The sequence below is a fragment of the Blennius ocellaris genome (genome assembly GCF_963422515.1).
Source record: "Blennius ocellaris genome assembly, chromosome: 19".
NCBI lineage: Eukaryota > Metazoa > Chordata > Actinopteri > Blenniiformes > Blenniidae > Blennius > Blennius ocellaris.
Window position 1 is genome coordinate 19,863,266 of NC_137668.1, and position 15,296 is coordinate 19,878,561.

At 42.4% G+C, this 15,296-nt stretch overlaps 1 protein-coding gene across 1 annotated transcript in view; it reads right to left on the reverse strand.

The window, feature by feature from the left end:
• gpr158a (G protein-coupled receptor 158a) overlaps positions 1–12,246 on the reverse strand; it is a gene marked incomplete at both ends in the record, with an annotated part of 67,773 nt that extends 55,527 nt beyond the window's left edge. The window contains 1 exon segment of the mRNA XM_080514904.1: positions 11,357–12,246. Within this exon segment, the coding sequence (XP_080371030.1) occupies positions 11,357–12,246 (890 nt within the window).
• Positions 12,247–15,296: the final 3,050 nt, after the last annotated feature.

Sequence of the window (15,296 nt, forward strand, 5' to 3'; positions counted from 1 at the left end):
TTTAAAGTTAGCTAAAAGCTGGAAAAATTGCAAAGTTAAGTATCACGTTCTCGATTTGATTGACACAAACTGAAGCCAATAGTACTGGAAGTACATCACACACCCCATTTGTTCAAGTTGACTGCACACACGTTAGCTAAACTTGGGGAGTTAGGCCCAGATTACCCGACATTTCAAGTGAAAACGCATAATTTTTCCAGTTTCGTTTCAGAAAAGTTTTGCATTCACACAACATTTTGAAAACAATGTCATTAATTTATGGAGCCACTAGTGGATGCTGTTGGTTAATTTTGTAGTGAAACCTCAACACACGGTGCAGAGAACAACATGCTATAAACATTACCAATAGCGAGTACGCACACATTTGTGAACACAGATGGCGAGTTTGAATGGGGATTACAGGTGACTGAACTCTAAAACTACCAAGTCCCGGGAGTATATGGACTGGGAGTCATGCCACTCTGGAAGCAAATGTTGTTGTCATTGTGAATCTACTCACTCGTGCAGAAGAGCTTTTTTACTATGGCTTGTGTTTTTCCCTCTTGGCAAGGAGATGGAGCAATTTCAAAAAGTTGTGTTTTCAGTGACCCCGAGCACCGTTGTCGTAGTAACGGACACCCATAACACAAGAAAAGTTTTCTTCAGTACAAAAAAATAGGAGATTGAATTTTTCAACAACAATTTGGACGACCAGCAAGCAGCGGTCACATGGTGGTGAAGTGTTTGTTATTTCAGGTACTCTTGTTATCTGTCATAGTCCAAAAACACGTGAGGCTAATTGGTTACTCCAAGTTGCTCATGTGTTGATGTCTCTCTCCCTGTGTTTATATGTAATAGAAGTCACGGCACACAGAAAAGCCCGCTAAAAAGGTTTTCTCTGATGAGGAAGGTTTAGACCTGTCTTTTTCTACCTCACGGCTGCATTACACAGGACAAACAACATGTATGCCGGTATTATGCTGTTTAACAGAAGGCATCACATCTCCGACGTGCGCAGCTCCACACGTACTCCTCTCGCCGACCTCAGCCCACATACAGGCTTCCCCCTCTCCTGGAAGACTTAAAAATGAAGCACAGCCCGAGGCGGACTGTTGTTAGAAAATCCATACCGACTTTAAAGTTTTGCGGAAGACATACTGCTAGACTCTGGAGAGTTTTAAGCTCGGCAGGACGGGTGTCATGACACCGGGATAATGTGGTACAGATGAAAAAAAAAAAAAAAAAAAAGATCCAGCATTCAGAGTGTACAAATTTCTGACTCGCATTTACCACGCAGACACAAGAGGAGAGAAATCTAAATGTTCTCGTATGGTTTTCAACAGAAACCATAAAAAAAAAAGACTGCATTTGATCAAGAGCCGATGAATATCCGCCGAATGAGGGCTGTAATCTGTTTAATCAGGCGAGCCGCTTCACTGGCTGACTTTGCGTCGCCCTTTAACTTCTGTGAGGCTTGTTTGAATGCTGACATTCACATTGGTTTTATTTAGTCGGAGGATTAACGGATAACTTTGCTCTTCTCATTTCCAGAATTTGGGCCTGCCTTCATTTAGACCTCCAGTCAGGACAAAGATATTCATCTCTTCTGTTGCAGAGTTGATTTCTCCTATTCGACGGAACAAGTTTTAACCAGTGATCATCGACTAATAAAGCTTCAATTAGAGTGCAATGATTTGTATTATTAATGCATTTTGCCCCCAGTGCCACTTTGTTTAAACACCCTTAGTGGTCTCTGCAAGATGTTAATGGTGAACATTACTGCTTTGGTTGTGTTTCTGCATGCAATACACTCTCATTGGGATTTTCTTTCCATTTTGCCGAACTAATACGACATGCTCACACCGGTTTGCTCGTACAGTAGAAGTGATTCTACCACACAAAGAGTACAGTGCATCTTTAATTTGCTTGTAATGACTAATTGCATTCATTTAGATGGTAACTGTTTACATGAGTGTCCTTCTGTAATTACAGGCAACAAGAACTGCCAAGAAACCCGCAATGCCAGCAATTCTGCAATTTCAACACTAATGCAACAAATGTAAAACATTTGAAAAGACCTTAATGCAGTTTAGGCACAAAAATTTGGATATGACATCTATTTATTAGTATCAGTATGTATTTGTCGCCTTATTTATTGTGTTTTAAAAGAAAACGTGTAAAATGGTTCACATTTTTCAGTCATTATACAAGAAATAAGTAGATGTGATCATTTACAGCTATGGAATAAATATATCTTTCTGAATTGCGTTTTAGAGACCAGAGAATGACAAAAAGGAGTAAGTGTGAGATACAACTTATGTATGCTTGAGCAAAATGCATATTTTAACATCATTATAAACTTTTAAAAAGAAAGACATTTAGGTGTTACATGTAAGAAGGGTGCAAGCAAAATATAAACATATATGAATGCACATACATGAATTTGAATGCAATGTTGTTCACTGTAGTTTTTTTTCTATTTGAGTGGGATTTGAAAACCAACCCCCAAGTTCAACACTATAAAAAATTATGTCAAATGATATTAAGAAAACACAAAAAATTGACACAACCTTAATATTATTTTGAACATGTATAATACAACCACAACCATAATACAACCCCCCCCCCAAATTTTTTTTAATTTTATATTATTGTATATAATGTTGGCATTTGTCAAATGTCAACAATACTGACATGTTGGATATGCGGCATCCTGTCCACTGCTGCCATTTGTGAAGTGGCAGAAGTGTGGTTTCCATAGCAACGCCTTGGTACAGCTCTGCTGAAACGTCTCACAAAGCTGAAAAATGCCAGAAGACACACTCAGCGTTGCAGGTATCACTTTTCTTTGAATAATAATAAACTAGAATAGAGTTTGTGGTCTCAGCAATTGAAGAAGCAAAGTGAAAATATGCAGCTGTGACAAACTGTGAGAGCGACACGGGAGGCGGATGTCAAAGGAAAGTTAAAACTCACGACTGATCTATATTAGGCCTTTTCAGAACAGAGTGTATTTTGGCATGTGGTAGCAGACAAAGCCCCAAGTGTAATTAATAGCACTCATCACAGGACATTGCTCTGTAAATGGTGAAGAGTACTGCAATACTGGAATAGGCTGACGCGAGTATGTGATCTGTCCTCTGCTAAACCTGCATTTACTTTACTTCATAAAGCACAAAGTCCATGCATGCATGCCAAATCAGATATGTACCTGATGTCTTTCAATGCAGTCTTTCAAACAGCGTACTCTTACTTCTTCTGTGCATGCAGGTCACTTTGGGGTTGGATAACGTTCACACTGCAGTCTGATTGGGGTCGTACTTAAAATGTAGTGTGAATGATCTCGCAAGAAATCGGACCTTGGCAGGAAATCAGGATTGAGCTTCAAGACCTGCAGTGTTAATGTAGCCTAAGGTAGAGAAGATGTCTGGAACTTAAATATCTCAGTGTATGCAGCCTTTTTTTTTTTTTCTCTGTGTCTTTTCCCATTACTTAAACCGAGATTGTGAGTGGTATACCTTTGAAATTTTGGAATTTTTGCATTTAAAAAAAATATTTTTCCAAATCTGGACACACATCATATAGAATGTTAAATAAAAAGATGAGGTTATTTGAAAAAGAAAAGAAATCAAACTTGCAACGTGTGTTGTTTAACATAATTCAGATCTCATTATCATGTACCGTATTGCATGTTCATCCACTAACACGTGTAAAAAGATAAAGCAGGTTAGTTCATATAGATGTAATTTCAGTGCATATTAATATTTACAAAGGGAGCGTGAAATCGTCTTACTTATGTAATTTTCTCAGACACATGCAGTCAGATATACACATGCCGGGAATACTGCTGCTGTGGCATGTTCTCCAGGTATATAGGAGCAGGTTTACTACACCCGGCTCCCAGCGGACCCGGGGCGAGTGCAGCACTCTCGTTGCCTGTACTTCTGTTATTAATAACTGCTGCTCTGGTCCTGCCTTGGGGCAAACTGACCTCACTGTTTTCTCCTGCACTGCTGGTTGCTTCGCTGGGAAATTACCTCCGTTTCAATTCCCGGTTATATAACAAGGTGCTCTGAAACGCAGGAATACCACTGTGATTTGTACACGGAGCAAAATTAATCAAAAAATATCTGCTCTTGTGGCTGTTCGCATTTCACAAATTTACTGCTTTTTTGTTACCTTTGAAAGTGGGTTTATATAAGTAAAAGTAAAGCCTGTTTTTTTTTTTTCTTGCAGTTGCCTCCTCTTTTTTTTTCTTCTGCTTCCAACTCTTCAGGCAGTCTTTAGCATCCCAGCCAAAGTGGACATATGGTGTGTAAAATAGCCTGTGAAAAAAAAGGAAAGAAAAGAGAGAGAGAGACAGAGACAGAGAGAGAGAGAGCTGGAAGTGAAACGGAGGAAGTATGCCCCCCCCCCCCCCTCCCAAAGGCAAGGTCGTAATTTGAGAGTGGCAACGAGGAGGATGGGCAGAGGCATAAAGGTGGCCATCGAAACCCAGAGGCATAAAGACGGGATTATCACAGAGAGCAGGAGAAAGTGGTGCCCGGGGAAACGGAGTGCTCTCCCCTTTCATCCCCACCATTCTTTGTGGGACTAAAGGCCGGGCTGGGAATGAGAGGAGCATCCCGCCAGCAGGGGCTCTGGTCTTTCTGACGGACCAGTCGGCCCCTGCTAATGTTAGCTGAAGCATTATGAAGCTGACTGGACAAATATCTGCGTAACAGCCTATAGGGCTACAGAAGGACATTCATCACCGCATGCCCTCTTCAGTGCAGTCAGACTTTGATGCAATCATGAATGAATAGTGAATGCCAGGCCTTTGAGCTGCATTCACTGTCAGAGAATGGACTCGGAAACTGATTAAGAGATTCAGCCTTACTGTAAAATACAGGGAGACCAGGTAGAGATAATATTCTACTAAATAGGAAACAGAGGAAAAGATGGTTCAATTTACTGCATTTATTCTCACCTTCTGGCAAAAAGTTCTAAAAAAATTACAATAAAGTGTTTGTTCATGAGTGGGAAAGGTCCCATTACCTGGCGGGAAATATATATCTGAACAATGAGTTCAGAAGTCAGTGGGGAAGTTTGTGAGTTTGAGCAAGTTTGAATCCCACAGCTGACTGTTGCTATTACTGACTACTACTACTGTTTATCTCTACAGGTTTAATCCCTGTAGGGTTAAATAAAGAGAACAAATTTGACTGTACATTTGACAAACAAAGCAGTTTATACTTGATATTGATTATACAAGGACTATTTTATCCATGTGTTGGATTTTATGACAATGTTTGTAATTTAGATTTAGCCTTGTTTTGTTGTTGTGTGAATTCTTCAAACTAAATTGTAGTTCATCAACTAGTAACTTTCCTCGTTCCCAGTTCACTACCAGTCACAAAACAAAAACATCCATTTAAAAGATCACGCTTCTCATTGATGCTTGCAACAAAATTAATTGATAACACAACTTCCATTGATTTTTTTTTTTTATTGTAAAACATCAAATATGCAAGTCTCGAGTGGGATTTCTGAGCATCTGTTTAAAGTAAGTTGAACAAACTTGTTGTGTATAGACTTAAATAACAACAAAGGTTGAATTAAAGTGTGTAATTTAGCATACTGAGCACAAAATATACTTACCATGAGCATTTATTGTCCATTTTCTGTGACAAAAAGCCAACCGACACACAATGTATGATGCAAACTTCATGGTTGGCTTGATTTAATGCATTGTCCGGCATTGATTTGGGTTTTCTTATCGAAAAAACTGTTGTGACAATAGTCCGAGGAATCATTATTACATTTGCTGAAAAAAAAAGTCATTCTTGATGCAGAAGCTTTGTCTAAAAAATAAGTGAATGAAACTTGAAGTTTAAATAACTGCTCTGTCACTGAGCAATAACTTGTCACATTCTAAAATAGCTTTCGCAATATTTGCAATTAAATTACCCTCTCAAAGTTGCTTTGTAAAGCAAGTGACAAGGATCTTGATGGATAACAATGGCCATTCCGTGTGAAGATTTTTGCATCCCAAGCAGGTTTAGATATGTAAAGGTGATTTTATGTATGATATATCTGCACAAGGACATAGAAAATCCAGAGATAAGCCTCAACATCCCCGGCTATACAAAGTGTGTGTCAATAAGCCAAAGATAATGCAAAGAAGGAGTCCACACACAAGCTTAAACATGATCCTCTGCCTGATCCGAGTAGCCAGAGGAGTTGCACGCCCACGTGAACATGCATGCACATCTCTCCTGCCCCGGCGTCTTGGTAGGAACACGCAGATGTCCTTTCAGAAGGGCACAGTTTGTGCATTATGCCAGCGAAACGGTAACAATGCAAGGAGAAAGACGTGTGCAGCCTGCTGAGGAAAATGTCTCCTAACGTGATGGAAATGCATTAAGCTGACGGGACAGCGCGGGAGCTAATGCGAGTCACGCCGCCGGGCACAATGCTGCTTGTCTACCAGCATTTCAGTGCAACCTGGGTCATTTTTATTGAGTTGTGTCACTGGCCATCGAAAAAGACACTGCGCCCACGGCAAAGTGGCAGTGACAGCAAAGCGAATAAAGACCGGCTTCCATTTTGGAGAGCTTCGTGTCGCAGTTCCTCATTGAACGGACACCAAACTTAAAGCCAGTGTCAGCCTTGCCTTCTGAAACTCAAAGAAGAGAATCCACATCAGTGGTAGTAAAAGTTGAACAGCAGGTTTGTCTGACAGTTAATTTCCTCGTAAGGTCGACAGACCCACTTTCTAAACTGACAATGAGCTGGAAAACTTCAAGTTGAAAAAAAAAAAAAACCTACTAAGCAATGTTGGATAAAGCCAGAGGTCAAAGTCAGAGGCTTGTTTAAAGCAGTAGCAGCGAGAGAAAATGGTGAAGTGTTTCTGTTGGATGGTTTCCTGGTGTTACCTGAGGAAATCTTAATTACAGCTCCATGGAAATATTACCAAGTATTATAGTGAGACACACCACAATGCCAAAACTGGAAAAAAAAACTATTTGATTTTGTGTGGGGGTGTATTTCCAGTGATCTCTCCATTTTCAACTTTTGAAGCATTTTTCTGTAAAGATTCTATTCTATTCTATTCTATTTACTGACCTTTTTGCACCTTTTTAAATGAAATAGCTTTGCTTCTTGAGCATATCTCGGGAAAACATCCTCAGCCCAGCGCCGTCCCACCTCCTCTGTGATACCGCAGCTCTATTTCCCGCACGCCAGATTACTGAAGGATAAAACCTCCAGTAACGACATTACGGATTTATCATTATAACACGACTGAAACCGCTGAGATTATTCCTATCATTAGTGGCATTATCGGGGATGTATCATCCCCGCGCTGTGCGAGATGCTAGAAAGCCCGGGTAGGTGGGTTTTCTGTACTGCTGACATTTACCGGCTGAGGGCATCGTATTGACAGGCCACCTGACTGAGCCGCGGAGTCCCACTGACGTCAGCAGAGAGAAAAGAAGCACCTTGGGGATCTTCAACCCCCTGCTTCCTCCAGATTGCACTCAGTAGAGAAACCTGAAGTTCCAATCATTTCACTCGGGCGATCTCACATGTTCATCCGGTTAAAAACCATCCTCCTGTGAGTTATTCCAGTGGACCTCTTGCTGTCGAGCTCAGCTGCAAATCACTGCTAATTCTCCTCTTGCATGTATTTTTTTTTTTTTTCCTCCCTCTCTGCTCCTACAATCTTTCATCTCAGTTTAGCATCATACATTCTCATGTTTAGCCTTGGGAACTGTGGGGTTTTCTTGCTGTCTGTTTCTGGACGGTGTCCATGGAGCAGATGCTGCTGGCTCTTCCTGGAGCTCCAGGCCTCCCACTATGTTACACGGCTGGGCATCCCATAGCAGGCGGGCTGTCCAGACTTTAACTGCTTGTACAGCAAAATTGGAAGCAAAAGTGAAGAGTAAATGAAGAGGATTCTGCTGTCTAATTAGAACATATTTGGCCTTTGGAGGAAAATGCTGAAAATACATATATATTTTCTCATACCACCTCAGTTAATTTGCCTTATTATACCCCCGCTACTCCTGCTACTGCAGCTGCTTCTGCCTGAGTTCCAGCCTCAAAGCAATTAAGGTTTGTGTTGTGAAGGATGAGTGTGAAATACAGTCTATATTCGCCAAACTCTCCTCTGTCTTCTCCGACTTCAGTTCCGCGTTTGTGTGTCCGTGTAGCCACGAGTTTGGAGTGATCTGCCAATTAGGACGGCCCCGCGTCTTCCTGAAGAATGCCCGAGCCTCCAACAGTGGCACACAAACACACACACACACACACACAGAAACACACACTGCATGCCGGAAAGACAGCCAGTCCTCTCCGCGGCGGGTCTGAGCCGCCTCCCCTGTGCCTCGAGTGCAGCTGACGAGACAAGACGCGAGAAGAAGAGATGAAGTGCGAGAGGTGCGATTTCTTGCACCTTCGCAGAAACAAACAGGTCGATCTCGCGCAAACACATGTCCACGCACTCCTGCTCGAACAAGTCGCATGAGCTGTTTAGCACCTGCGTTGTTCAACAAACAAAAAAGGGAGCAGCCACGGAGGAGGAAAGGGAAAAGCATCAGCCCTTGATTGGGGTTCATTTCTATCGGGCGGATGTCGGTAAAGTCAAGTCACCTTGCATCCTGCAGCATCATCACTCCCAAACAGAAAGTGACTGAAGCAGTAAAAGGGTTTGGAAATGAAGACGAGCCCGTGCAGGGCCTGTTGTTCTACATCTTTCATTACTAATTCATTGTCGTATTGATTGTGTATTTATCTGCAGGGGAAACGGAGGAGAACTGATGTCTGAGGCGGCTATATAAGCCAGCGTTTCCTTTCCTCTCCTGTTTGTTATCTGGCGGGCCGCTCAGGCCCTGCGAGCGTGCCGAATGAGCCGCACGCCACTTCGATACCAACGTCTGACAGAGGGGACGTGAGAGGGGGACGCTGAGAGACAAGTGAGGCCTGGCAACGACCACAAGCAAATACGCAGGAGCTGGTTTCGTAACCCTCAACACCCCCCCAGTTAATAGAAGATTTTAACGAGGCACAACTCCGGAAGCATCATTTCAATTTCAAAGTATAAACAAAGACGTGACGGACTCCGTTTCTCAGACATTTTATATAGGAGAAATGGAAGATTATCCACACTAATGATTATAATGAATATCGCCTCCTTTGCTATATATTTTTTCCCAACATTTGCATCAGCTTGATTGCCTCTTCGTTCTCCAGCAACACATGGAAGAGTGTTAAAAAGTTAGTGTGATCGATCGTACTATTCGATCATCATTACTGCAGGCTGGAGCTTAAGCTTCTTATACCACAAACATCAGCTGTAACATTTCTAACTTACTGTGTATCCAGGTGAGTAATGGATCTCCATTGATCAAGGACTTTAAGTCTTTATGAGAAAAAGGCTCAATATTCCATATTACTAAACCGAGCCAGGCAGAAAATATTTTACCATGGCTATTGAATGCATGAACAGGAAAACCTAATACCATAGCTACCGCCTTGTTAGTGCAATATATAATGCTCATGTCATAGTAAGTGGCCACTGACCCCACTACTAAATAATATCTAAATTTGACAGGTTTGGAATGTGCAAAGCGGCAGTGAACAGGGGGAAGCATTTTAATGACATGGAGGGTAAAACTATTAGCTATTGTATTAAACCTCTTCTTAAAATAAAGCTTTCTTTCCAAAATTATAATATGGCAGTTGCTGAATATATATGAAGCTGTACCATATAAAAAAAATAAATATATAGCACAAGAATAGATCTGTTTTTATTACCTATGGATCCAAACTGCTATTAATTATTATTGTATGAGCTGAAATACTTAGAATTGTAAAAATGCCTGTATTTGATGTAAAATGTCTCCTCTGCGTGACGCGAAGCTTCTTCGGCATGAGAGTTGAGCACATAGTTGTTCCAGCTCTGCAAGAGAGACTCATCCTCCCACAGTTGGAAAAGCCCTTATGGAAATGAGATACAAAAACACGCTTGATCTGCAAAGTTCACCCACCGACTCTCAAGCTTTGACTGTACTCAGTTTTAAAGCTCTGCTCAGAGTTGTTGGAATGTGGTAACCTTATGCTTTACCACTTCTTTCACATCCGAACCAAACACTTTCACCGGTCTTGTGCAAAGGGCCTTTTATCAAACATTGTAAGGTGATTACTGGAGTGATAATCGTGTGTCATAATATTGATATGGAATCTGTTTGATAGGTGCAACACTCATCTGTACACGACAAAAACAGATTGATGAAGTGAAGCAGCCAGCCTGCTCCTTCTTCTTCTACCAGTGCCACTGAACGCACCACCCCCCAGGGACATTAAACAATCCCAAACAGTCATGCAAGTGACACCTGTTATCTCGCAGGGGGACAAAAATAAAACCGCTCCTTTTGGGTTGAAAAGAAAAAACAAGAAAACTTTTGGAACATAGTTGAGAATCAGTTACTGATGCTCTATAAGCTGGAGTGTGAAGTAGCTTGGCCTCTTTCTCATTGGAGGATGATTTCCTATCAGATTGCTTTGGAAGGAGTGTGACTGTTATGCAGCAGCTCTGAGAGGCTCCGGTCTTGATAACAGCAGGTAGCTGATAGCTTCCTACAATATAATCACTGCAGGTTTTTTGACTCATTTGCAATCCATGCCTGTCTTTGAGCAACTTGAGTGTATTAATTAAAGATTCATTGAAGGCATTACACACACAACTAGCAATGCGGATTAAATATTCATTGAGATCCTATAGAACTTTAACATTTGATTATTCCAGTGCAGGTCTCCCCTTGACAACACTGCATATTACACCATCGGGCTGCAACTGAGGTGGCTTAGGACACAGACTTAAGAAAACAGCCAAACATTGACACTTTTCATCTTTTCTCCATTTCTCTATGTTGCTGCCTGCTATTTGCTTTCCTCCTCAGGAGGACCTACAGCAGATTTATCAGACTCACATCTACAAGAAGGGGAAAAGAAAAGGCACGCAACATTTTCTTGAGTAGTAAAGCAAGCAGCTGAGTGAGTTTGAAAAATGAATTCGGGCCTGTAGCCAGAGAGGTTTCCACCACTGCTACATCCAGTAACATTCAGGGTTATTTTTAGCATACGGCTGCCTTGTCAGACTGGAGGAGAGAAGAAAACCCCTCCTGTATATAACTAGAAGAGGCCAGCGTGGAGCTGCGGTATGTTTGTGGAGGGAAGGGAGGCAGGTGTTGTAGTTGATGCTACCTTAACTCACCTTCAGGGATGATTTATATGAACATGTACACATACAATAGTCTGTGTTGAGTTTCACAAGCAGAGTTATTAAAAGGTACAAGATATGTTAAGGTGGTCTTTTTCATTGTTTTACTCATACCTGAATTCAGGGGCCAGGTTGGACTTCAGGCCATAGAAAGCAGCAGATAAGGTCAAAAGCCAGCGGGGAACAAAATTTCCATTTTCACACTCGAGGTAGGGCGCAGACCATTTGACATGCGTCTTGTCCGGGATGAAACTCTCCCCTCTTTTCAATGAATTATCAACCGAGGTGAAATCCTGGCTCAGCACCCTCTTATGAATCCCGGGGATCTTCCTGTCTCTCATCTCGTGGTACCACTCCGTGTCTGCGGTTCGGTTGTGCAGGTGGTGGTGAGTCATGCTGGAGAGGTCTTGGAGGACGATCTCTCCACCGGCCCTGGTGGCCTGGAGAAGCACCCAGGGCCCCGAGAAGGACGAATCCCCGTTAAAGGTAACCACCGCCCGCTGGATCTTGGCGTCTCCTTCCAGGATGCTCCTGACGAGAGCGTGGTACCACTCGATGTCCCTGCGGAGGCTGTGCTCCCTGGACCTGTTGGCTTGCAGGATCACGTTGAGGAAGTTGGCGGCGTGCAGCACCGTGTCCAGCACGGTGCCCATGGAGCGATGCGGGGCGGAGTGTGACCTTCCGCGCAGAGACGCGAGCTCGTACCTCCGCGAGCAGTTGGCGTTCTTCAGGGTGGCCGAGTCCCCGGTGTGCAGGAAAGCCGTGACCACCCTGGGGAGGCGCTCCTCGGCTTTCTGCGGCGGCTCCGCCGCCTCGCCTGGAGCCGGTGGAGGCGCACGGAGATGCGCCAGCAGCCGCTGCTGCTGCTGCTGCTGCTGCCGGTGGTGAGTCTCCGCGCCGCCGCTGATTTCTCCGCCGCGCGTCGCAGACCATTCCGCGTATTTGTAGCTTGATCCGATCACAAATCCCACATGCAGCAGCAGCGATAGCCGGAAAACAGCCATCCTCCCTCCAGAGAGCGTCCACAGATGTTTCTTCTTCTTCTTCTTCTTCCTCTTCTTCTTTTTTTTTTTTTTGGTGGGGGATGATAGGAGGATTGCTGCTGGGAAATAGTATCGTCGGGCGGGTGGTCTGTAGAAGATCGGGGGAAAAAAACACCAATTAAATTGCCCGGCTAAACCATCGCTTCACCACTTGTAGGATATTCTTGTAAGCTCCACGCCTCAATACTTGAAGGCAGATCGGGAACCCTCTCTCTATCTCTCTATCCATCCATCCATTTATCTATCCGCTGTCCTCGTCAAATCCCTTCTTCTTCTGTACAGATGCCTCATACAGCTTGTTGATGTTGAGTGTCCGCTTGCAGCTGTTTCCCCCCACCTCTCTCTCTCTCTCTCTCTCTCTCTCTCTCTCTCTCTCTCTCTCTCTCTCTCTCTCTCTCTCTCTCTCATACACTCTGAGACAAGACAGTCTTGGCTCTGCTGTGCTGCGAACGATCTCCTCCTGCGTCTAGGCTCCACAGACTGAATCCAAACGAAGAGGAAGGGAGGGGTAAAAGGGCAGGTTATTATTATATTTACACACACACACACACACACACACACACACACACACACACACACACACACACACCGGGATATATATATATATATATATATATATATATATATATATATATATATATATATATATATATATATATATATATATATATATATATATATATATATATATATATATATATATAATTATTGTTTCTTTATTTTATTTTTTTAAGAGTCAGAGAGCTTCTCACTTGGCTGACAAACGCAATCCGCCCTCTTCCGACCATAGCGAGCATTAAATAGGCCTATAAAAGCCATCGCTCTCTCTCTTTCTCTCTCTCTCTCTCTCACACACACACACACATACACACACACACACACACGCACGCACGCACGCACGCACGCCAGGCTCTCCGTGCGTGCGCTCTTCTCCATCAGCGCCATGGCGCGAATGGCCACTTCTCCTGTCAATCACCGAGCGGCGTCCGTGCGGGAGCTGTCCGGTGCTGAAACCCGTGTGTCACAAGCGCAACACCTCATAGGCACCAACTCTTCAAATATTACCATCTATCACCGTGAAGGAATACGAATTACACATATATTGATTTCAAGTGAACACTGGATTTGGAGATCTCTATGTCGCAGTTATTTGGAAACAGTATTTGAAATTATGTGTATGTGGAATTTAGGTATACTTTAAATTTAGGTAAACTTCACAACAGTTTGGAGCAAACGCCAGTTCAGCAGGAAAAAATAGCATTTCCTCAAAGTACAAATAGACCTTTATACATTGATCAATGTAACTTAATTTATCTAGCAACTGTCAGACCAATGGAATGCAAAATGGATTACTTTGCATTGATTAAAAGTCTATATAGTTTATCAAAGCAGGTCATAAATAACAAAAAACCCTCCCAAAGACTTCCATGTAACGTGATTTAAATAAGTGCATCTCTATAATATTAAGACTATTTAGACAACTAAGAGGAACTAGACTTTTTGAATTTCTGCTTTGTGTATTGATTTCTGCCTTTTTTAATTATCTTTGTAAATAAGATCCATGTCCTGGTTGTTGGTTATCATGTTCTTTTCTGCACTTAATAACATTATTCAATACAGCACTACAATATTTATTTAAATAGTTGAGTGTATTTTGGCCGTCGCTACAGTTCCTTCACACCTACAGGGCTTGTTGGCAGCTATTAAACCTCAATATGTTTCTGATCATTTAGGTGTCTCCTCCATGTGTTTAAGTATTTGGTTTTTGTTTGGCATCAGGAGAGAAATGTGATCTGCTTCTTGACTCAATCACCACTCTGTCTTGTTTTTTTTGTTTTTTTTATCTGTAGCTCTCATTCTCCCTCCCTCTGCGTGAGTGCCTTCCTCCCCGGTGTAGGGGCACGTCACGTCACGTCACGCTGTGTGGGCCGCAGGCATCTCGTCCTGGAAGCAGGGTGAGGGAAGACAGGCGTGACGGAGGGTGACAGAGCTGGGAGCCGGCCTGCGCGCTGTTTTGGCCATGAAGGATGTCGAAAGTCAGAACCTCAAGACCTCCCCTGACCGACCTACACACAGCCGCATCTAGGGCCGCTTGTTCACCATGTCCCTGGATGAAATCTGACATACGTGTCAGCAAACGGGCTGCCATCGTTTTATTTCTGAAATGATCCAAAGGAAAAGACTAGCCAACTCACTAATGCATGGCCAGAAATACTACTTTGTACCACTAGATGGTGTTGGATTTAATCGATAACAGTGTTTGTCTTTAGTTTAATAAGACAAAATATGGCTCTATAAAAGTTATTAGGAAAACTCACAATCATAGCTTCTACTAATTGATCAATGTAACCAACTCTTCTGTAAATAATTTGATTTCACAGATTTAAACTATGGGCTCCAAATATGGTTCGGATTTTGATTGTTGTCACATTTATATCTGGCCATTTGAATCCAATTTAACGTGATGTAACATCACCGATGATCATTATATTGTTTTCCCAGATTCTTCACAATATTAGAGTGTTGTCCTTAGAGAACTTCTGCTCAACTGCATGCATACAAATTCACTTTTGTGCACAAAGTTTAAATTGGAATTTGTGTTGTGTTGTGGACATTTCACGTGACATAACATTGTGTCAGACTAATGCTATCAATGCACATCATTTATTGAATTTGGGTTATTTATTGCACTCTTCATCAAAGCTTTTATCCTCAAGCATCTGGCTTTTGTATGTTTTTGTGAATGGGTGTGTCCTCGCATGTGTGGCGTAGCGCCAGCCATTCTTGGAGACATTATCTTTTTAAAAATAGTGACCATAGTTCTACAGTAACTATATTTTCTTTTAAAACCAGAGAGTCCTAATTATTTTCGGAAGGCATTGTTTCCAAGAATAACATCCATATCAATCAAAACAAAGAGAATGTAAAACATCAGTCATGCTGATGATGACTGTAGTGGCTGTGCTGGACATAGCGCCTCCTTTTGAGGTGTGAGCCATCTGCCTGGACGC